Source organism: Labrus mixtus, chromosome 9 (assembly GCF_963584025.1).
Source record: "Labrus mixtus chromosome 9, fLabMix1.1, whole genome shotgun sequence".
NCBI lineage: Eukaryota > Metazoa > Chordata > Actinopteri > Labriformes > Labridae > Labrus > Labrus mixtus.
This window is the reverse complement of record NC_083620.1, coordinates 6,372,950-6,396,181: the sequence shown is the minus strand read 5'-3', so window position 1 is coordinate 6,396,181 and position 23,232 is coordinate 6,372,950. Positions and strand designations below refer to the sequence as shown.

Below are 23,232 nucleotides of genomic sequence, written 5' to 3'. Positions count from 1 at the left end.
TATGTGTGTGTGTGTGTGTGTGTGTGACTTTCTCTCTGTCAGTGTGCAGTGTGACGCTCAGTCTTCAACATGTATCTGCTGCTGGTGCTCGGAGCGGGGGTCATCGCAGCTTACGTTTTCCGTGAGATAGTGGTGAAGGGGAAGAAGTTCACCAGCACGGTGAAGCTGCACGGAAAGACCGCGATAGTGACAGGTGAGAGAAGAGTGAGGAAGGCAGCATAGATCATAATAAACACCGGTTCTCTTTTATGTTCTGGTTGTGGAGATATTCAGCACATTACCTAACAGGAAACGGCGCAATTGAGTGATTGTGCGGGCTGAGGCAGGGTTTCTTTAGTTTTAGATTTGATGTTCTCACTGGCTGCTTTAGTTAAGCGAGATGAATCCCTCCATTCTCCGGCGGTGGGTGACCATCTTTAAAAGTTGTAGTGTGCAGTCATTAGATTAGACGCACAGGATCAATTAAAACACTCAATTAATCAAAATTAAACTTCAGATCTACAACCATTTTTACTTAATTTGGATCATTAATTGGCTCTTTTGTATTCCTGCATAGATCTGCAGCTGCTGAACATCAATTTAAATAATGTGTATTTTATGCACATTTGTTTCCATTTGGCAGCATGCAAAGAAGACTTTAAGGACACATATAAAAGTAAAGGAAAGGGCAGAATAGTTATTGACCATGTGATATCATCTCAGATGATGTTTTTGACTTGTAAATGAGAAAGTTGTCCTCTAATATTTCAGGTCTTTATACATTTTGTCACTTGTTCAGTTCAAGACATTACATTTGATTTTTCAAATAATTTTTGAATATATATTTCATTGAAGTTAGAGTGGGTTATTTGTGAGACACTGTATGTGATGAGCATCAGTTCACGGGGGAAGCTTGTTATGTGTATACTTATGACTGCAGTTTTGGATTGAGTTGTTCTAAAATATGACTCTTGTCACCTTTCTTTGAATGCAGTTTCAGAATTCACATAATTTCAGAACGTAATAAGTGTTATATAAACTACTATATAATAATAGTAATAATAATAATAATAATAATACGCAACACTGCTAACTTTACTTGTATATCACTTCTATCAAATGTGTACAGAATAACTTGAGGTAGTTATGTTATGTGATGAATGGAAAAGGGTATTTAAAAATACAAGTATTGTAAACTGATGAAATCAAAGTTAAATGTAATACAAGAGAGATGCTGATTAAAACAGATCTTTCTTTTAGGGCTGGGCGATAAATCGATTTAATGTCAATTAACCTTATTTGTGGAAAATTGTGATTTTCAAAAATAAAAATAGGGATTTTTCTCTTTGACTTACTCCATGGCTCCCCTTTGGGTTCCCGTAGTTCACTTCCTCCCCCCTCTCTCCCTCTTTGACTTCCTACAGAGTGGCTGGGTGGTCTCGGGTATGTGTCCAACCTCCACAAGTGTTTTGCTTAAGTTGCTCTTCGTCGTTGTACCCTGAAAAGGCATAGAGCGCTTTTGAAGACAAGTTTACAGCTCGCACTTCAACACCAACGTTATCAATCCTCCAAAGGAAATTCAGTTTGCTTTTGTTCATTTGTATTGAAAAATAAAGGCAAGACTCTTGTTATTATTAATTTATAGGTTTTTTTAGAAGAAAAAAAAATTCAAATTGTAAATTTAGTTTGGTGTTAAAAAAATCTGTAATTTAATTTTGACGCCATATCCCTAATGTCTTCATAAATGTATGAAGCTGTAATGACATCACACACACGCGTGCTGATCTGTAGCCTTTTGATGATCATATAATAAGATATAAGCAGCCTTGTTTTAAGGTATAAGTGCTGTAGTTTCACTTAAGTTAGACTTGTAAATAAAACATGTATCACCTGTGTTTCCCTTATTTCACCTGCAGGCAGTAACACAGGGATCGGGAAGGAGACGGCCATAGAGCTGGCTAAAAGAGGAGCTCGAGTAGTTCTGGCCTGTCGCAGTAAACAGAGAGGAGAGGCTGCTCTGGAGGATATCAAGAAGGTGAGCAGAAAAATAATCGACCTCAGGATTTACAGCTACGTCCCAACAAGGAGAATGTTTTCTATGCTTCACTGACGATACTTGGCATGTAATTGGACTTGAGCTTGTAAAGTGCTTTTACACTGCATGTCACACCTACACATTCACACACTGATGGTAGAGGCTGCTATGTAAAAAAACTGCATACCGCTGAAGCAGCAGTAGAAACTTGGGGTAAAATGTCTTGCCCAAGGACACATCGGACATGTTGCTGCAGGAGCTGGGGATTGAACCCCGGACCTTCCGGTTGAGAGACGACCGACTCAACCAACTGAGCCACAGCTGCCCCATTTTTTTTAGTCAGCATGAAATATATACCAGTACTTCTTTTTCCATATTTAGTCTGTAAAAATAAAATGTCCACTATCTCTTGCAGGAGAGCGGCAGCAATCAGGTGGTGTTCATGCAGTTGGATCTCGGGAGTCTGAAGTCAGTTCGCAGTTTTGCTGAAACCTTCCTGAAGTCTGAGTCCAGACTGGACCTCCTCATCAACAATGCAGGTGGGACGGGTCACTTTAACTTTCTGGGGCTGTGTGTCACTTTGTTATAGTTGATCACTTGCCGTAAAGTTATGTATTTGAGTTGGAGGACTGTGGGATGTATGACTAAATTCTTTTTTTTTAAATACCAAAAATAGATCCCAATGTATTAAAAAAATTAAAATGTTCTGGGTTGAAGATCACGTCGACCCTCATCGTGACTCAATAGCGTGGAGAAATGATTTGGCTCTTTGTGTTGCTTTGTCTGGAAACAGGATTAAAGTTTCTTCATATTCTTGTCACAGGGATTTACATGCAGGGTCGGACTGAAGACGGATTTGGGATGATGTTTGGGGTCAATCACATCGGTCACTTCCTCTTAACTAACCTGCTGCTGGAGTGTCTGAAGGCGTCGGGGCCCAGCAGGGTGGTCAACCTGTCGTCCGTGGCTCATAACTTTGGGAGTGTGGACTTTGACTGCCTGAACAAGCACAAAGCTCTGGGACTGGGAACGTCGTTCATGCAGGTGCTTCAGGTTTACTCTGACAGCAAGCTTTGCAACGCCCTCTTCAACCACGAGCTCGCTAAGAGGCTGCAGGGGACCAAGGTCACGTGCTACTCCCTCCATCCAGGTGAGTGGATCATGGATCTATGTCAATGTTTTCCTAATGACAATTTTTCAGGGCTTCCCAAAACACTTCATTTGTTGTTTTTCAGGAGCCATCAACTCTGAGCTGGCAAGAAACGCTGGCTCTCTTACTCATCTCATCATGAAGCCCATCACTACGTTCTTCTTCAAGAACACGGTCCAGGGAGCCCAGACCACCCTGCACTGCGCTCTGCAAGAGGGAATCGAACATCTGAGCGGGCGTTACTTCTCCAACTGCACCGTGAGGGAAGTGTACGCCAAAGCGAAGGACGACGCTGCATCCAAGAAGCTTTGGGAGCTCAGCGAGAGGATGTGTGGGCTCGCTTAGAGAGCTGTTAACAGCCTGCAATTAAAACAAGTCACGCATTCTTGATATTAACTATCGGAAGATATCTGAATTGAGCCGAGACGTTTTATGAACAAGTGAGCTGACAGGTAAGCTTAGGAGAGTTTCAGTTGGGGGAGCACTTTACTGCCGCTCCTCTGTGCTGATAAAACAAAGAGAGACCATCACAACTAGCAGGACAGTCCATTTTTTACAGCAAATGTTAATTAATAACCCTGTTTTTATAAGAGCTGTTGTAAATGTAAAACATTCCCAGATAATGAACAGATGTATTAATGCTTTGTATGTTGACTTATTCATGACTAATATCAATAAACAATCACTTTACTGTCTGTGCATGGGCCTTTTTTTATAGGGTTGGGTTCCTGCATAAACACAATTAAATAAACTTTTTAACTATGCTCATTGTTTGAAAGGTTTCTTGATTCACTGGTTTCACTGGGCAGGGTTAGTTTGAAGAAGGTGTGGCCAGGTACTACAGAGGTTTATTATGTCATTAATCAGTGAAAGAATAAGAATCTGAAGACAGACGATCATACATTCAAACATACCTGCAACACAAAAAGAACTTCAAATATTAAGCTTAGCTGGATATTTCTGTTATGGGGTAACGTGGTTCTCAGAAGTAAACAGATATACCTTTGTGTGTGCCAATCATCCTTTTAATTGTCTAGTTAATAGAAAATGCTGCACGAAAATAATAACTTTTTTGGGGGGTTTTCTAAGTTTATTTTGGGGCTTTTTATGCATGTATTTAGAGACAGCCTCCATACATGGGACACTAACCACTATGCCACAAGTGCCACAAAAATAATAACATTTAAAAAAAAAAAATTAAACTCATTTTTCATTCCTAGTACGTCCAGCATGACAAATAAAGGGGAGACATCAAGGTAACAATAATGCAGATTTATTTACAAAAACAAAAACAGTTTATTGCACACAGAGATGAGGTTTGGATGTCAGTAGAGTCAGGAGAGTAGGTGAGGTAACAAACAGAGCAGACTTGCAGTAGGTGGCAGTTTTTAAAGTGAGTGTGAGCATTGGGCCCAGGCTGATTGGACAGCCACGCCTTCTAATAACATGTACCTGCAACACGAAATGAGAAGGCACATCCTAACAGACCAGAGGGCTGTCACGAGAAAAAAAACATATTTTTGCTAGAAATATATACCTACTCTTTGGGCCAATGTTTGACTTAAGCAGTATGTGAGAAGGTGAAATATACGATCTGAGAAGGCTACTTTAATAATACAAAATATAAGCATACACATTTTGAATGTAAGCTACATGATACAAGTTTTATTTTAAAACCATTTATATTCAAAATATATTTATTGATATTTAGAACATATTTTGATTCGGTTTTGAAATACTTTATTAATCCCTGAGGGAAATTCTGGTTTTACCCTCTCTTATTTTAGAGACAGGCTCCTCACACACACAGGCCAAATCACAGACATGCACAAACAAGACCTGTGGACATGCATTGGTGGAGAGTGGGGCTGCTACACACTTCTACACAGGGAGCGCACCAGAGCGGTTGGGGGTTCTATGCCTTGTTGAAGGGCACCTCGGCAATACTCTGGAAGTGCCCTGGCACCTCTCCAGTTACCAGAACAACTTCTGTATTTTGGGTCCTGGTTCCCAATCGAAGTCCCTACAGACTGAGCTACTGCCACCATCCTGCATCTTGCACTGTCATGTCAAATATGGTCTGAAAAATATTCACAGAAGTCTAGAAATATGTTTCATTTTGAATATAGAAAATAGTAACATATTAAGTAACATATTTAATAGACAGTAGATATCAAGCAGAATGTTTTACTTTCTTAAAGCATAAAACTGGAACTCCAGTCCTATGAATGCACTAAATATTGCTTTAATGGTTTTTTTCCCTACAAGTAGGTCAACACCAATTACATTCAAGAAGAATGCATGGATAATTTTGAATGAATGAATTGTCTTATACCGCTGAAGTCACAGTAACATTTCATGACATTTATGACAACAGTTGGGACTGTGCTTATGATGGTTACAAATGATCTTTTAAGAGTGGCTCATACTGGTGTATGCTCTGTCCTGGTGCTGCTGGATTTAAGTGCAGCATTTGATACAGTCGACCATAAAATTCTGATTGAGAGGCTGCAGCACTGGATTGGTTTATCTGGGACAGCTCTGACGTGGTTTTACTCTTATTTAACAGATCGTAAATGTTTTGTGTCTATCGATGATCATGCTCCCTCTCACTCCACAGTGATTTGTGGAGTCCCTCAAGGGTGGATACTGGGACCAATTGTATTCGCCCTCTATATGCCCCTTCATACGCCACATTACACAAAGACAAAACATTTGGTTTCATTATGATGATGCCACACAGGCTGATGCCACACAGCTGTTTCTCCCAGTAGAACAGAGGGCTTCTCCAAACATCTAAGACCTCAGTAATTGTTTTACAGACATGAACAAATGGATTTCAGAACATTTTCTCAAATGAAACCCTGATAACCATTCATGCACTTATCTCTTCACGTTTAGATTATTGTAATGATCTTTTAAGAGGTCTTAACCAGAAATGAATCAGTCCTCTCCGGCTCAGAATTCAGCTGAAATACTTTTTGTCATGATTTGGTCTTATTTAGGTTGTGTTTTGTCTATATCAAAGTTTAGGTTTCCTTTTTGTTATGTATCCTAGTGTTGCTTGTTTCCCTTGTGTGTTTTTGTCTTAATGTTTCATAGTTTAGTCTTTAGTGTTTCCTGTTGTATTTGGTAATTTCTTATCCCAGTGTTCTATGTTTTAGTGTGTATTATTGTTTACGTTGAGTTCTCTGTGTCTTTAGTGTTTCAGGATTTATTTTGTATTGTCCTCAGTGTTTCTTGTCTTGTGTTTTCTCCCTGCCTCTGCTCTGTGTGTTTCCCTCCAGCCTTGATTGCACTGATTGTCTTCACCTGTGTCTTGTTGGGCTCACCTGTGTTTGATAACCCCTGTTTATATAGTCTCAGTGTTCCTTCCCCCTTGTTGTCAGATCATTGTTGTATGTCGGTGTCGAATGTAAGTTGTTGCGTGTCAGTCTTCCTTGTTATTTCGTCGTTGCGCTCAGTTTTATTTACCCTTGATGGTTTTTTCAGTTGAACATTATTGGATATCAATCTAGTGAGTTTTGTTTTGCCTTTTTGTTTTCAATAAATCCTTTTAGTTTAATTCTGCACTTGGGTCCACCTTCTTATTTTTTTCACTGCGTGACACTATTAAGAAAAACTAAGAAAGGAGAACATATTGTTTAATGACCTTACACTGGCAACCAGACGCTTTTAGAAATGGTTTTAAAGTTTTAGTTCTCACTTTTAAAACACTACACTGTCTTGCCCCAGGATCTGAACTGCAGCTTTCTCCTTACCAGCTAGTGCACAGCCTGAGATCCTCAGGCAGGAACCTCCGAACTGTTCCCACCTCAAACTTAATGACCAAAGGAGACCGCGCATTGGCTCCTCGGCTTTTAAACGACTTGCCTGAGGATCTCAGACCAGTTACGTTTGTACCCTCTTTTAAATCACTTTTGAAAACTAATTTTTATTGGTAGACTTTCTTGTAGTCCTTGTTTTAGCCATAACTAATCTTGTAAAATTAAGACTCATGATGTTACATGTGGTTGTGAAATGACAGTTATTCTCCAGGACTTTCCTTTCCTCATAGGTCAACACATGGTCAGGTTGTGCTGCTTTTCAGTATCAACACATGATCATATGACTTAATCTGTACAACTACAGACATCATGGTCTATAAAGGTAGAAAGATTTAATAAGAGAATAACTTGTTGGCAGGGAAAGTACAAGAACCATGAACAGGGAATCATGTGGAGTAAGTAAAAAAAAAAAAAAAAAGAAGCTGCACAGAGGAAGTTAAACCTGCTCTGATGTGTCTGTTGTTCTCACTTTGGATCTATGTGTGATCCCTAATTCAGTTGATAGTTAATCGCTGTATACAAAGCTGGACTACCATCTGGCCAATGAATTAATCTGTTTGTTTTGGCACCTGTGCTGTATCGGTGAAAGGGGAATTACAGTATTTCTAAACTTGGTCCCTGGTTTTACACGTCTTGGGTACTAAATGACTTAGACTCAGAGGTCCAACAAATTTTGATTTTCCTCCAGTAAGTTGATCAACCTGCACTCTGGAAACATGCTACAGCGGTTGAAATATTATCTTGCAAATGCCATCAGACAGAGTACGTCCACTAAAGTTCTTGTCACTGACAGGCTCAGACTCCATTAACAATACCATGATTAAACACTGTAGGTGTATTATTACATTGATCTGTTAGCTTTTGTTTTTTTTTACTGCAAGATTTTAATCATAAATGCTTAATTTGGGTTAAACACAGTATTTGTTCATGTCAGAGTTTCACAGAAATACTAACAGATATCAGCAGCATTAGACTGCAGCTCTGTGTTCAGTGTGGTAAAATGACTGTTTTTATCAATGGAGTTTGGTGACTCTAGATCATTGAAATTAATGTTTCTGGCATCTTCCTCTTTAACAAAAAGGTCTATCACTGTATCGATCCTTTCTGAAATGTTGTCAAAGCCTGAAAATTAACTTAACAAATCATAGCCTCCGTGATTTACTCCAAAATTAGTAAAAATGGACCCAGGTTTAAAAAAACAGGAATTTTCTAAGAAGATCATTTTAAGCATTTAGGAGGGTACTCTTTTAACAACATTTATGAACCGTTGAAATGTGTTTTAATTCAATAGCAGCACATGACATAGATGTAACGTTGAAGACATAACTTCCTACGGGCAATAGACAGTGAACTAAAACAAAAAAACTCAACAAAGAGGGAACTGTAGCGACATGTTTGAGCTGTAACTGCTCTTTTTAAAAGAGACACTTTGGAACATAAAAAATAAAAAATGAGTGACTTTTATGTAAACCCAGACATGAGGTAGTGATCAACGTGGAACCTGTGATCAGTGTGACTCAGAGACAGATCTGACGCTCACTGACCACAGTGAGTTTAAATGATGCATGTTAACTGAAGTTTTGTAATTTTGGGCTTTTGACGCAACATTCAAAATCATAGTGAGAACATCTTACAACACCGAAAGAGATTACACAGACATGATTCTGTATATTTGATTATGCTTACATTTGCTGTTTTAATACATCTTTTCCTCTTTGACTTCATGCTTTTAATGTCTTGTGTGAAGCACTTTGAATTGCCTTGTAGCTGAAATGTGTTATATAAATAAACTTGCCTTCCTTCCTGGGAAAAGAAGTGCTTACCTACAGACTCTAACCAAACACGGTGTCCCAACATTAAATCTGCTTCTGTCTATACTGTTGAAGCTTTTCCACTGATTGGTATGCGTTCTTGCTCTCTGCAAAACACAACTGAAAGGAAGCAATGACTAACTGAAACTGAAATATGTGTGGTTACAAAGCTCACATGCAGCAGTTGTTTGGACATTTCCATTTCAGTTTAATACCGATGAGGAGGTGCTTTATTCTTTCAAAATCAGTACGTCATAATAATAAAGTTTGTGTTTTTAGTTAAGAAAATATAGCATATAATTGTTTCACTTCTCCAACTTTCAAATTTGACTACCAACTCTACATAGAGCCCTTAAAGCTGTTGATGTGAAACTGAACAGTTTTCTCTACATGTCATGCTAACTAGCAGTCCCACCCGCAGCTCTCAGCTGGCATGCTGCGGACTGATAAACCACACAGATAACGTTGCCATGTAACTTATCGAGATCATGAGAATGCCTTTCGGCAGGGATCCTGCTCAGGCAGGCCCGATTACTCAACACTATGATCTCTATGAAAACAACTCTCAGCCAATGGTGTGTCTCCAATGGGACAGACATTCTGATTGGCTTTTTTTTACCGGGACATAACAGAGGAAAGTGACAACTGTATGATATCTTGATGTTACTAAATAAAGTAACAGGCACACCATTCAAAAATTCTGGACATGCCTCTGTCTGAAGCTACGTAGTAACATAGTTTTTTTTAGCTACCACAGTGGAGCAAGTTTAAGCCATATAGGTAAGATTCACTGGAGAAAAGTTTAGTTTGGTTGACTAAACCTTCTTGGTGAAAGAGGTTCTCTCAACCCGAAGGTCGGGGCTCCTGCAGCTACATGTCCGATGTGTCCTTGGGCAAGACACATAACCCCAAGTTGCTCCCGCTGCTTCATCTGCGACGTATACATAAGAATGGGATTAGTTACTTCTGATAGACATTTTACAATACAAATACATTTTGCTTTAGGGCTGTTTTCTGATCCAGGACCAGCGTAAAGTTGCACAGAGCACTTTGGATGCAACAGTGGGATTTGTAGTTTTTTTTCCAGCTTTTTCTTTGGAGAGCTTTGCTCAAGGCTTCATTGATCATGGAACTCAGTCATTGCTAAAGTCAAACTCAATGATAAAGTCATAGTAAATTAACTCACACAACCTGTTTGATCCTGTTGATTTTGGTTATTTCCTGCCTTCTCTATTTTTTTTTTTTTACTGCACTTCACTCTTCACCCCTTTAAGATTAAGACCAGTGAAACCTGATGGTTGAGTCATCATGACTAGGCAACTTTCATTAGTGTCGAGATGTGTTTGTGTGTATAAAGTGCACACACACCAATGAGCAGATAACTCCACACATCATCAAATATATCAGCATAACTGTGTGTAAAAGTTTACTTTGTTTCAGTAATACTCAACATGAGTCATATCCTCCAAATACCTTTATACAAACAGCAAGTATGACATTATGATTATGAGTTATTAAATATGCATCCTAATTACTATACATTTGATATCATTGGACTATTTGGAAATAGCAGCAGGAATAATACATGATTAAGAATGTAGGTTGGCATTAAACACCAGGACAAACAAATCAGTGTTTTATTTGTGTTATCCTTTAGTGTTTAAAAAAGACTTGAGATGCACCTATCAATTTTTTTTCAGTTCCAATCCTGATACTGATACTGATTCTGATATTTTTTATCATAACTAATAATGTTATTGTTGTTGTTTGTAGTTTGTGTGAGGCTACACAACACTGTAGTAAACCCAGCATTGCATTGTGCTCGCTTCACATACAAACAGGAAGCTGCAACAACCGTCAGGTTTTCAAATTAAAAGTTTTAAACTGAAGTGTACGATTTGTACTTTTGATCACATAGAAGAAGCTGTTCCATCTCCTCTGAACGTCGTCATGGAGACGATTCGTTGGCACTTCTTACAGTTCAGTCTGAACGTCTTCAGAGTGAGACTGTACGAGCTGAGAATGTTTAAAGTGCCCAACCATCTTTCTTGACCTGGGACGTTGATTGGCACTGGCGTCAGTCCGATATCTGATACGTCAACAAATTCCGTCAATATAACCCGATATCAGATCGGATTGGTCCCAAACCCTTTAAAGAATGACTACCTACAAATTATCATGTTATATCTAAATCATGTTTATGTTAGGCAGAAAGACTAGATTGTTCGGAGGGTTTCCAAACATGAACTTAAAGATCAGCTAAAAGAGATACAGGTCGAGTAACTATTTAATAAGGATGGTAAAGGGGATTCAGGATTGGAGAGCAAGCAGGATTCAAAATCAGAAGAAACACTGCAATCATTGAATATAAGTACAATATTGTTTTCACTTCAAAAATATGATTTAGAGCATGTGTGATTGTTTTAATCTCTTTTACCCTCTGATATATTTGGGACTACTTACAGCAGGCGTTACTAATTGGCTTATCTTCTTTTTGTTGTATGTAATCCATTTCTAATGTTGCCCTGTGTACACACAGAGCGCCCACACAGAAATGAGACAACCCTGGTCACACTCTGCTGTGTGAGTACAGGTCAAAGCCCGTGAAACTATCTTTGTTTAAGCCTCATCAAAAGTTATTCTAGAGAAACCTTTGTGTCTATAATAACCATGTTATGCCAACAAAACCATCTTGTGATTGCAGCTCTAAACGCCTGTTGATTTGATCCTGGGGTTTCTCTCTAACCTCTTGCCTACATTACTGTCACGACTGCTAAACAAACTTCATTATCTAAAGGCTCAAATGCATTTCTCGACAGCATCACAGGCCACACCTACACACACACACACACACACACACACACACACAAAGAGACACTCCAAACAACATAAAACCACGTTAACCACACACTGCTGTCGAACTAGTTTTCCTACAGCATCGTTGTCTCGTTTGTCTGGAAAAAACTAAACAAACTCAAAGTCACTCCAGTAAAAGAAAGCTTTGCATACTGTAAATAAACACTGGATTATTACTTGTGTACAATACACTTTTTACACATCCTCTCTGTATTTTATGCAGACAACATTTGCACACATCCAAGGTAACGTCGTGCACATTCCTGCAAAACTTTACAGCGCTTATTTCACTTTAAAGAATTTCCATCCAAATTTATAAAGTTATATCTTATCTTAAAAAAAAATTGAAACATTGTTATTCTTTAAGATTTTATTATTTCATATTTTGTTATGTTTTTGAACCCAATCATATGGAAGATGAAGCACTGCTGCTGACTTGATTTCTATTTTTTTGTTTAATCTTTTGTACCAAAACCACAATTCAAATTCATTGTGCCCTACATTGCAAACTTTATGACAAGATAAATCAGTTACAGTATTTCAGGCACTCCGCTCTCCATGACGATAACGTTATGACTAATCAAACCATAGTCATAACGGTTATTGTTTCTTATTTACTCTACTTATCTTTTACAGTCCAGAGGTGCAGCCACTCATTCACTTTTTTTCTTGCCACTTTTAGAATACTACCTCTACTAATGGGGTCAAACAATCTTAATAAGTAAAGTGAGTATAATATATCTGAACACTGCTGCTTACAGTGTGTTTTATGCAATGCCATTGCTGTAAGTCAACATTGTTTTAACCACAAACAGTGATTAAGCATACTAATTCAAAGCACCCTTGTCAAAGTTTAAAGTACTGATTTTATTTTTGCCGACCAACTCCAAGCAATGACTCTGGAAACAGTGAGAACTGTTGATAAACATCACATCCTGTTTTGGGCTTTGTTTCCTGTTTTCCATTACTTCAGGCACAAACAAGATACAACATAACACAGGGGAAATAAGTATTCAAATGGAAATCATATGCTAAAGCAATATTAAAAACTAAAGGACAAAAACAAAAACTAATCATTGCAACTAATGAAATGATTCTAATCTAGATACCTATTAATTAATCAATCAAAGTACCGGATAGACTTTTACTTTAGTTAATTCAAATAAAAACAACAAACAAAATAAAAAATAATCTTTCAAAGACTGAGACATCAGATTGATGCATTAAAGAGGTTCTTAACCCTGTAAAGCCTGACATATCAAAAAATTATAATTTGTAATATGTTTATTAAACCCTGAAACAAAATCCCCCACATTTTTTTTGCCATATCATGTTGTTTATGATATTTTTTTTGTATCACATTTCCTACATCGTGTGTTTTTGGCAAATTTTTGCACACAACAATGTTCGTTTTTAGAAACAAAAACAAAATATGCCCTTCACGTTTTGAAAATACAGAACATTTCAGGCAGCTTTTCTCGTTTTCTCTTTCTTTGCATCATCAGACACACTGAGGTTGTCCTGAAAGTGAATCACTGTCAGCAATTTCAGAAACCAATCTCGAGACATCACATGACAAACTGCAGGGAGCCTTGTCTCCATCTCCCAATAGGCTCTCACAGAGGACGTCTGTACTAACCCCATATGAATGAACATGCCTAGAACCTGCTCTATTTCCTTGGCAGTTGTGTTTACTGACTTGCCCTCTTTTTGTACACTGTACAGGTTTGTTTGTTCTGCAGATTCCACTAGCATTTCATCAGTGACAAACTCTTTGAAATACATGTATGGTGTCCAGTCACACCTGTCTTCTGTGCCTTCCTCAACACTTACAATGAAATCGATAGATGGAGCTTGATACTTTATTTTTCTCCATATTCTTTCCTTTGTGCATTGGCCTTCACTGACTCCTTTCTGATTGTGTCCTGTGTTGTTGTTGGGATCTCAACTTCTGTGCTTGTCTGGGCTACACTTTCATCTTGATAGTCTTCCTCATCACTGCTATCTGAACTTCCATCATCATGCATGGCCTGAGGAGTCCATTCTTCCTCATCCTCCTCATCATCTTCCCCTAACTGCTCTATGTCACTTGAATTGCCATCCATTATCATGTTGATGACATTTTCAATGTACGTTTGTTTTCTCACTTCTTCCTCTATTCTTTTTGACATCTAAAAATACACACATAACAAATTGGTCAATATAGCATAGCGATTATGATTTCAGAGGAATTGTTATTGTGAAAATACCCCAAATGTATTTTAAAATGGCATTTCAGTCATTAATTAGATTTATTAAATCATCAAAATAGTGTGTGTTTGTATAGTGGTAGGCTTTATGTAGATTACATTACAAAAATTTAAAGTGACCGTTCAAGGATAAAGCACCTTATATACCTGCAGTATCAAATGTGATACACACATTTTCTAACACGATTTAACTGTAATATGAAGAATGAATTATTAAGTAATGAAGCATTGTTTTAATACAGAATATACTCATATTAAAGAATGAGTAACAATATAAATGTTATTCTTACTGTAACTTCTTGAAAATTAGCAAAGATTTCCCTGCTGAAAGTGTGTGGATGCTAGCATGACGGCGGCCGTTTTGAAAAGGTAAAAAAAAAGCCCTTCCACTGCCTGCAGTAGAATGCAAATCCTCTAGGGGGCAGAATCCATGTATCAGGTCATATACAACAGGTTCTTAAGGAAAGTTTTGATCATGTTGATAAGACAGAGGTCTCAGAAACTTGCGTAGCAAATATGATACAAATGGTTTTATAGGGTTAAATATGTCTTAACCCTATAAGACATATATCTGGGTTGAATGAATAAAACGAAAAGAAGGGTAGTTAGCCTAAAATCATCAATAAATATATTTCCCCAATATAATAAAAGAGTTTCGAGATGTGCAACTCGTATTTAGAAAAACATATATTATTCACATATTTAAGAGTAATAACGTGATAACAAGATATTTTTTTGGTTTGTGTTTACGCTAAAAGAATTAAAAGATCTGTGGCTGTAACTATCCACATATATAGAGATAATTGAATTTATTTATTTTTTACTTGAATAAATGGCGACATCTTCCGGTTGAGACTCGCTTAACAAGGAAGCACTAAACGGAAGTTGCTCAAATTTATTGACTCGGACTGTCCTTTAAAAAAATTATTTGTGATTTATCTGTAACCAAATTCACAAAGTACTTTATGTTATCTTGCCACTTTGAAAAGAAGAATATCACGTATCAATTATGTATAATAATCGGCTAATAATAGGCTCAACAAAGAGTATAACATGTTTTTTGCAAGGCCACAAAGATTTTATTTTGAAAGTCTAGACCGGGATAATAAGTTAACTGTCGAGCGCTGATTCTTGAAATCTTCACCGGTAGCTTTTCTTCAAGTTACAAAGATGTCGCTGCTGCTTTGCCTCGTAGCGGGAGCAGTTTCCTTTTATGTGATACTTTACTACGGTGTGTTCAGAGGAGCCAGGTGCTCAAGTTCAGTGAAGCTAAAGGGGAAGACGGCCATTGTTACAGGTAACAGATTAACCTGTTAGCTTTGTTGACATCTTAGCTGTAAGCTAATGTTTATTATGCGGGGATGACACGGACATGTACCCGGATGTTGTCACAAAATCTCATTATAAAATACAAACTGTTTTTTCCGATATCATTTAATACATTTACAGTCAGAGCAACAGAATAAACACAGATACTATATAATGTATTAAACACAGTTGACATGTAAAATAATTATGTAAAATAAGCAAGATTGTGAAGTGAAGATAGTTTTGAGCTAATTCCTGCCAATTATACAATAAAACTAGTTTTGTTTCACATAAAAAACCTTAAGTTTAACATTTTATACATGTTTGATAACATTATTGTCTTCTGCCAGGATATTTGGTGCTGAAAAACAAAATAAAATGCCTTTATTTTGAAGTGACATGCTGCTCTTTACCACAGGGTTTAATGTATCTGAATTATTGACCCACACAGGAAGCAACACTGGCATTGGGAAGGCGACAGCGCTGGATTTGGCGAGGAGAGGAGCCAGAGTGATCCTGGCCTGCCGCAACAAGGAGAAGGCTGAGACGGCTGCTTACGACATCCGCAGAGTCAGTTGTCTGTATAAAGATGCTGCTGTTGCTGTTTTCCAGGAAGAGCTATAACAAGTCCAATGCAGATGATTCTACTAGGGCTGCACAATTAATCACAGTTTCATCGTCATGGAGATATGAGCATTCACAGTAATAATAAAAAAAAGTTGAATTTATGACAATAAATGAGAAAACATAGACAAACAATGCTTTCTCACTCAGCATGGGTACACCTGTGGGATTGATGTTCAAGTAAAATGTTCATGTATTTACTACATTTTCATGCAGTCAGATAAAGCTCAAGGTAGACATCAGCTACGCTCTGATTAATTGGTACCAAACAAATAGAGAAAATAAACTTAAATAAAGCTAATTTATTTTGCATTAAAGGGGTCGGAAAGTGTTGCAAACACGGTTTATTATGTTCAACATGAATATTAGAAACTTTCTTTTAAATACTGAAGAATTTTTAAAAGCAGAAAAAAGGCGCAAATATTTGTTTGTTTGTGAAAGACAGTCAGACTGACTCAGCATGGATGTCCTTTAGGAGACTGGGAACAATCAGGTGGTGTTCATGCAGTTGGATCTAGCCAGTTTGAAGTCCGTTCGAAGCTTTGCCGAAAACTTCCTGAAGACTGAACCCAGACTGGACCTCCTCATCAACAATGCAGGTGAGGCAGTGAAAGCATAGTGCCTCTCCATGGCAAAATATTTAAAGAAACCAAAGTCTTAATTCCCACTCTCTGTGTCTCAGGTGTGATGGGGCCAGGACAGACTGAGGATGGTTTCGGCATGGCGTTCGGTGTGAACCACCTGGGTCACTTCCTGCTCACTAATCTTCTCCTGGAGCGTCTGCAGAAGTGCGGTCCCAGTCGGGTGGTCATTGTCTCTGCTCTTCTGCATCGCCTGGGTAGCATCGACTTCCCTCTTCTGGCCTCCAAGAAGGATTTGGTGTCCGGTCAGTCCACCTGGCACAACTTTCAGGCCTACAGCAGTAGCAAGCTGTGTAATGTGCTCTTCACCAGGGAGCTGGCCAACAGGCTGGAGGGCACCAGCGTCACCTGCTACAGTCTGCACCCAGGTACGTTCTCACTGCTCAGCTTGTACAGGACGTTTGTGTTATGTAACAGATCCTCAGGAAGCTACTTTGGACTTCAGGATCAGACTGGGAAGTAGTTTCAGTTTGATCATCTGATTTTAAGCTGTTCCTTTTTTAACTCTTGCAACAACTAATAGAGCACTAGCATAAATAAATTACACTTTAATTGTTAAACATCACTGCAAATTATTAGTATGGACATTTAAAAAAATGCATGAAGGCATGAAGCATTACATTTCTTTTATACAAAAAGAAAAAAACTCAATAAAACAGCTGAGAATAAAGCACAAACTTTGACTTAAGGACATAAAGGTACAATATGTTAAATTTTATTATAATTTTACACACAAATATCTAAATTAATCAAAAATGGACTAAACATTTGTTATATTTTTTTATATATTTTTATGTACTTAAATAACCTCGAATATTTCTGATAGTTATCAAAGCCAGAGAAATCCCTAACTTTATAGTTAACGGGACGCGTTTTGTTGTGGCGGCCGTCATGACAGACATGACATGTTTTTCGTTGGCGTGGAAACACTGTATGCTACATTAAAGACCGCTGCATAAGGAAGCGAGAACTGCTACTGAAAGCTGCTGTAGATTTCTATCTTATAATGGTGGTCTATGTAGGCCATGGCACATTTTTAACTGCAATACTACGACTGACCACCAGGCAAAATCTGAAGCTAGGCTGAGCAGCCGTGCCATTTCCAGGTTTTATCAATCCCTGGAAAAAAGCTACTCTACTTGCATACATTACCCACAAGGACATTTTTTGTTTAAAGGGAATATTCTGCTGGGAACACATGTCAAACTTAAAGAACAAAGAAATCTTGGGGGTCTGAGACTGTCTCTCGTTGGCTAACTGTTTCCTGCCTGTTTCCTAAAACATTGCATTTCGGGGTACTTCATGTTTGTTTGGATCATTTCTTCCTCCAGGTGTCATCTACACAGAACTGTGTCGCAGTATGAGCCTGTGGCAGCAGCTCCTCTTGTCTCCTTTTGCCAAGCTCTTCTTCCTGGACCCTGAGGGGGGGTCCCAGACCACTTTGCACTGTGCCCTGCAGGAGGGGATCGAACCTCTCAGTGGGCGCTACTTCTCTAGCTGTGCTCTGCAGCAAGTGGGGGCCCGGGGACGAGATGATGCTCTGGCTAAGAAGCTGTGGGAAGTGAGTGAGAGGTTAACCGGCTTATGATGAGAGACTGAGACCTGATCCTGGAGCTCTGAGGACTCTGTGGGTCTCATCAGAGACTCAGGTCTGCTTTCTTATGGTCCTATAAGAGCAGATGGATCTTTGACTAAAGACAGCAAACAAAGCGTTAACATGTTTTAATATTTCTGTTACCTGCTTGCGCTCCTTAGAATTTCCTTTTATCAGATGGCAGATGTGACAGAAACAAAGATACGTCATGATTTCCCAAGTGGATTAACCAGATTTTCTCACTTCTGAGGATGATCTTAACCATTTAAACTCCAGCGTGGTGGGATTTATACCTGATTAAAAGAGCACAGCACATATGAGGACCTGCAGGAGGTACGAATGAGTGAGAAAAACAGAAAAGAGAGATTATAGTGGATTCATGATAGAATCCGGGTGTGGAGATTCTTCAAATGCACAGTTCAAGTTATCTTTAGATATATAAATGATAATTGTATTTGATTCAAACTATTATGCACAGTCAGCACTGTTATACGCACACCAATTTTGCACTACTGTTTGGAGATGGACCAAATCTGATGCCTTTCTGCAAGAGCTTTGAAAGATTGAATAGAAGTTTAAATAAATAAAATATAGTATATGTCTTTCAAAAGATAACCCTTGTTTCTACTTTCACTGATGGTTATATATTTAAACTGCTTAAAGGAAGAATGTGTAACTTTTTGATCCAGTAGATGTCGCCCTTGAGCACCAGCATTAAACCAAAACAAACTGCTGTTTGGCGACACCTCCGCTATTCTGAAGCCTCCGCTCTCCTCCAGAGGCACACCTCCAACCCCTCACCTCTCGCATTTGCAAGAAGGAGTTATTAATTAGACTGCACCGTTAAGCGCAAGCGGCGGACAAAATTGTCCATTGCTCAAGCTGCAATTAACTGTTGTCTACATTGTTGTGTTAGCATGCTCATGTTAGCACACTTTGGTTAACTCGTAGGTTCATATTGCACATTAATTGACATTGAATGATCGTGATCTAAAGACACTTACGATACATCAAAATATGAAGTGAGTATGTTCTTCTTTTCTCTAGTCTTTGACTAAACAGCTTTTTTACACAAGGCCATCCCGTCCATGTAAACACAGCTTTGACAACAGTTCAGCTGGCGGGACTCGCGCTTCTCACTCATTGTAGACAGTTGTGAAACACAGAGACATTTACACAGAATATACTTGGTTCATGTGTAAAATGTCGCACATTCTTCCTTTAAATGCAAAGTAATTTTAACAGGAAATTTGCCCTTATCCAATGATGCATTACTTTTTAGGACTTCCCAAGTTAAAACAATGTTTGTATGTTTTGTGACTAATATTTTTACTCACATCAAGTCTTCTACATGTCTTTTATAAGTTTCTTACACTGAACAAAGAGTAAATAAATATTGAAACAACATAAGAAAAATTGTAATTTCTTTAGTGTTTGGTTCTATTGACAGTCATTGGAATGATTTGGATGTATTGGGGTTGGATTATAACTCCTGATAATAATGTTTAAAGGTATTCTTTTCCTTTTAAATGAACCCAAACGAAAACCAGAGGCCTCTTTTCAGTGTTTTGAATTTGGACTTCATTACACAAGGTGTCAGAGTTACATATTACTCCTTTAAAATATGTAAAATAAAATGATTCTTTATTACTGTTTTAGCTCCAATAAATAATTTCTCTATGAAAGCAAATATAATTATTTCATAAAAATAACGGGAGCTAACTTGGATGGTCCATGACAAATGTACTCTATAGAAAAAAAGAGCATTACTGCATATTCATCATCATGTATTTATTTATTTATAACATTGTTGTTTGTATTGAGACAATTATGTTGCATTAAAACTGATGCACATGCCACTGTTTCAAGTTAAACTGCGGTCCCCCTGCCTCTTGATGGGTCTGTAAAAACAACAACAACCAAAAAAACCTCACAACCACATGGACATAAGATGAAAAAAACCCCAAATACAACAAAAGATCCATTTGTTAAATACCCATAATTAGAATATGATATAAACACACCAACAGGACAGAATAGGATCATTCCTGGTTACATAATGGAGGCCTCATTAAACGAGTGAGAGGCTGCTCATTAAACGAGCGAGAGGCTGCTCATATGGATTTTGTCCCCTGTAAAATAAAAGTGAAACACTTTGAATCCATTGGAGGTTGTCTGAGCCTCGTTTGTCCACAAGAGGGCAGTAGCACAGCACAGCTCTAACATCATAAAGCACAGCGTCTCTTGCAGTGTGCTGTTTCTTGGCCGTTGTTGCTTGGAGCAAGGTTGTAGAGGACCTTAACCCAGCGGACCTATGGATTCTGTTCATTATGAGCTCTGATTATTAACACGCGTACGCCTCAAAGCCGGGTCAGTGTGTGTGTTAAGAGAGGTGCTCTTGTAATTACTCAGTAGGACATTCTTCTGCGCAGGCTTCTCCTTTAACCTCAGTGTTGGTGGGGAGGAACACTCTTTCACGATCGATTCCTATCTCGTCCCGCATTCACCCCCCCCCCCCCTCTCCTGCTGTCTCAGCTGCATGCTGAAAGGACCTGTGCTAAACTTCAATCCTCCTTGAGTAGCGGCTTTAATGACAACCTTCTCTTCTTCCAGTTATAGTTCAGGACTTCATCTCACAGTTTGGAGACAAGAGGTTATACAGTTCAACTTCAACACAGAAGAATACAAAATCTAACACGCTAACAGTTACGGTGCAGACTCTTGACTCCAAGATCTGCAGATTACCCCGAAAACAGACAAGGACAGACAACAGATGTTGTTCTTAGGTTATTAAAATGTCATTATGCAATGCTTTTACACCACAGACTAGGGTTGTCTCAGTACCAGCATTTGAAACTTGGATACAAAAATAGTACAAATCAAACAAAATCGATACCATGGCAACCAAAATTACAAGTCCGGCACCCAATATTAAGTAAATTCTTGTCTTTTATTACCACAAAAAATTGCAAGTAGACTCCTGAGACGCCAAACGAACCTACAGTAAGAAATGTTAGAGGTTGCAGCCTTACCTTTGAATCTCTCTCACTCTTAGAGAGAGATTCAAGTGATGAAAATATAGGCTTATACAAAAGTAATGTCGCTCAATCATCACGCCATACATGTGTGGTGGTGACTGTGTCTGAAAAGATCCTGTCCTCTGGATTTTGAAGTTTTGGTTGACTCAGGACATTTCTGAGCGAGGAGTGGATGTGTTTCCTCCAGCTGGAGTAGACGTTTGAAAAACGTGCACATTTTCATCATGAGGAATCATGAGGCACAATTTCTGGAAACACAGAAGATATGGGGCTTAGAGGAATAGGAAGTGGAATATACAAAAAACAATATTGTTTTTCACTGCAGAACCTTACCGTCCTAATGGGCTCTTTAACCCCTTAAAGTCTGCGTAAATATAGAGGACATGTTCAAAGTGAGATTTGAGGTGATGTGAGAAACATTAAACAGTACACATGTTTTACCTGCACAACATGAACTCACAAAAGTCTCCAAACTGTTGATGTTAGCCACCTTAACATTTACCCAGCAGTCAAATAAATGACATAAATCTACAGAAAACGTGTCACAGCCTCACATCCTGGCTGCTCATTGGACAGGAGCGTTGTTGGTGTTTCAGGTTGAAGGTGTTGAGCTGAGGACGCTGCACTTCTCCTTGATCTATACTTCATAGACGTTCTGTCAGTCCTGCAGCTCTCTGCTGTTTGAGAAGCAGCTCATTGATGACTCCTGTGTGTGTGTGTGTGTGTGCGTGCTGTTTGCTTTGGGCAGACTTCATGGCGCTGCAGTACTTAGTGACTGGATTAGTGCATCAATTAGGCAGCTTTTGGATTCATAGAGCCATGCTGATTGATTTGAATGCTGAGAGCCTCGTGCAGGTTGTTTGTCTGAGGACAATATCAACACATCTGAAGGAGAAGAACTCTGATCCTTTACTCAGCCTGTCTGTTTGTCACTATGTGTGATAAAAAGACCTTTTTGGGGATGATCCAAAGTGATCTTACTTTGTAAACATGAGATAAATAATCTCTTAATATTAAGGTCAAATTGTTACTGAGGCAAAACTGTGAGGACAGAATTGATTAAACATGATTCATGGATTTCTACTTAGTTAAACTCTAGTACTAAAAAAGTAATCTCTATCATAATCAGATCATTTGACCCAACTTGGTATTAGAGCTGGCTCTTTAGGCTCGTGATGGATGGATATTTAATATTGACCTTTTATTGGTGGTTGTGCACATAATAATTAAAAGACACATCTTTCACAGAATACAGTCCCATTATGTTTGTAATAAAAACCTTTTCTAAAAATATCAAACAGATTACTTTTTCATTTGTAGGAATCAAATATTTAAGATTCTTCATCTTGAGACACTAAAAAGGTGAATATTTCAAGAGTAACTATCCACGTCTGCAACATGTTGAGGCTGGCTTACAGCGTTGTCTCTGACCCTCGCCACACCCTGAACAGTGAATTTGAAATATTACCATCAAACCTGAGATACAGGGTCCAACGTTTTTGGATATGTGATGTCTGACTGAAGCACTATGTTGTACACTAGTCAATCCTTAAATAGAATATGGAGCTGAATCCCGGATCATAGCGCGTTTAAGGCCTCTGAATATTTCTTTGGGGTTTGAATTGTTGTATCTTGTCTTTCATTTTTATGTTGCAATTGGAGCCGCTGTGATGCAAGACAAATTTCAGACAATCAATCAATCATCAGTCTAACAAAAGTCCCACACTACTACATAATAGAGTTAATTAACATAGTTTTAGACAGACAAATATATCTATTTTTTGTTTCATAAAGCATAATATGAAATCTATATCATGTCTGCCCTGTACAGAAATGCAATCTGTATTTTGTCACTTCTGTTTTCTCTTCTGTTTCCAGCACAGTCCAGACTTAACATCTTCCCGATTCAGTGAAATGATATATAACCTCTCCTGAAACCTGTTCAAAACAATTACACCATACCTACAATCCAGTTCTAGGAACACATCCATGGCCTCCTTGTCCTGAAATCATTGTCATTTAATTTTGGGTGTAGTAACATTTGATAAAAAAATTCATACAAATAGGAGAGCAATTCTAATCGCTGAAACAGGACAATTGGGATACTCTGGAACCAGCAG

At 38.3% G+C, this 23,232-nt stretch overlaps 2 protein-coding genes across 3 annotated transcripts; both read left to right on the top strand.

Moving 5' to 3' along the window:
* On the top strand, window positions 1–3,859 carry LOC132980145 (dehydrogenase/reductase SDR family member 13-like). The gene is made up of 5 exons (XM_061046090.1): window positions 1–193; window positions 1,896–2,014; window positions 2,430–2,553; window positions 2,838–3,164; window positions 3,250–3,859. Exons 1-5 carry the CDS (start codon window positions 70–72, stop codon window positions 3,507–3,509), a joined length of 954 nt encoding a protein of 317 aa, XP_060902073.1. The 5' UTR covers window positions 1–69; the 3' UTR covers window positions 3,510–3,859.
* An 11,157-nt stretch (window positions 3,860–15,016) lies between these two features.
* LOC132980142 (dehydrogenase/reductase SDR family member 13-like) lies at window positions 15,017–19,490 on the top strand. 2 transcript variants are annotated; one of them, XM_061046085.1, is made up of 5 exons: window positions 15,017–15,204; window positions 15,667–15,785; window positions 16,315–16,438; window positions 16,522–16,848; window positions 17,812–19,490. In XM_061046085.1, exons 1-5 carry the CDS (start codon window positions 15,078–15,080, stop codon window positions 18,066–18,068), a joined length of 954 nt encoding a protein of 317 aa, XP_060902068.1. In that variant the 5' UTR covers window positions 15,017–15,077; the 3' UTR covers window positions 18,069–19,490. The 2 variants fall into 2 exon arrangements, with proteins under 2 accessions (XP_060902068.1, XP_060902067.1); XM_061046084.1 differs by having other exon boundaries at window positions 15,634–15,785.
* The last annotated feature ends 3,742 nt before the right edge of the window (window positions 19,491–23,232 follow it).

Coding starts and splice junctions, on each gene's coding strand:
- LOC132980145 (XM_061046090.1), top strand. CDS start 70: ATGTATCTGCTGCTGGTGCTCGGAGCGGGGGTCATCGCAGCTTACGTT. Junction 194..1,895: donor AAAGACCGCGATAGTGACAG/GTGAGAGAAGAG, acceptor TTTCACCTGCAG/GCAGTAACACAGGGATCGGG. Junction 3,165..3,249: donor GTGCTACTCCCTCCATCCAG/GTGAGTGGATCA, acceptor GTTGTTTTTCAG/GAGCCATCAACTCTGAGCTG.
- LOC132980142 (XM_061046084.1), top strand. CDS start 15,078: ATGTCGCTGCTGCTTTGCCTCGTAGCGGGAGCAGTTTCCTTTTATGTG. Junction 16,439..16,521: donor CCTCCTCATCAACAATGCAG/GTGAGGCAGTGA, acceptor TCTGTGTCTCAG/GTGTGATGGGGCCAGGACAG. Junction 16,849..17,811: donor CTGCTACAGTCTGCACCCAG/GTACGTTCTCAC, acceptor TTCTTCCTCCAG/GTGTCATCTACACAGAACTG.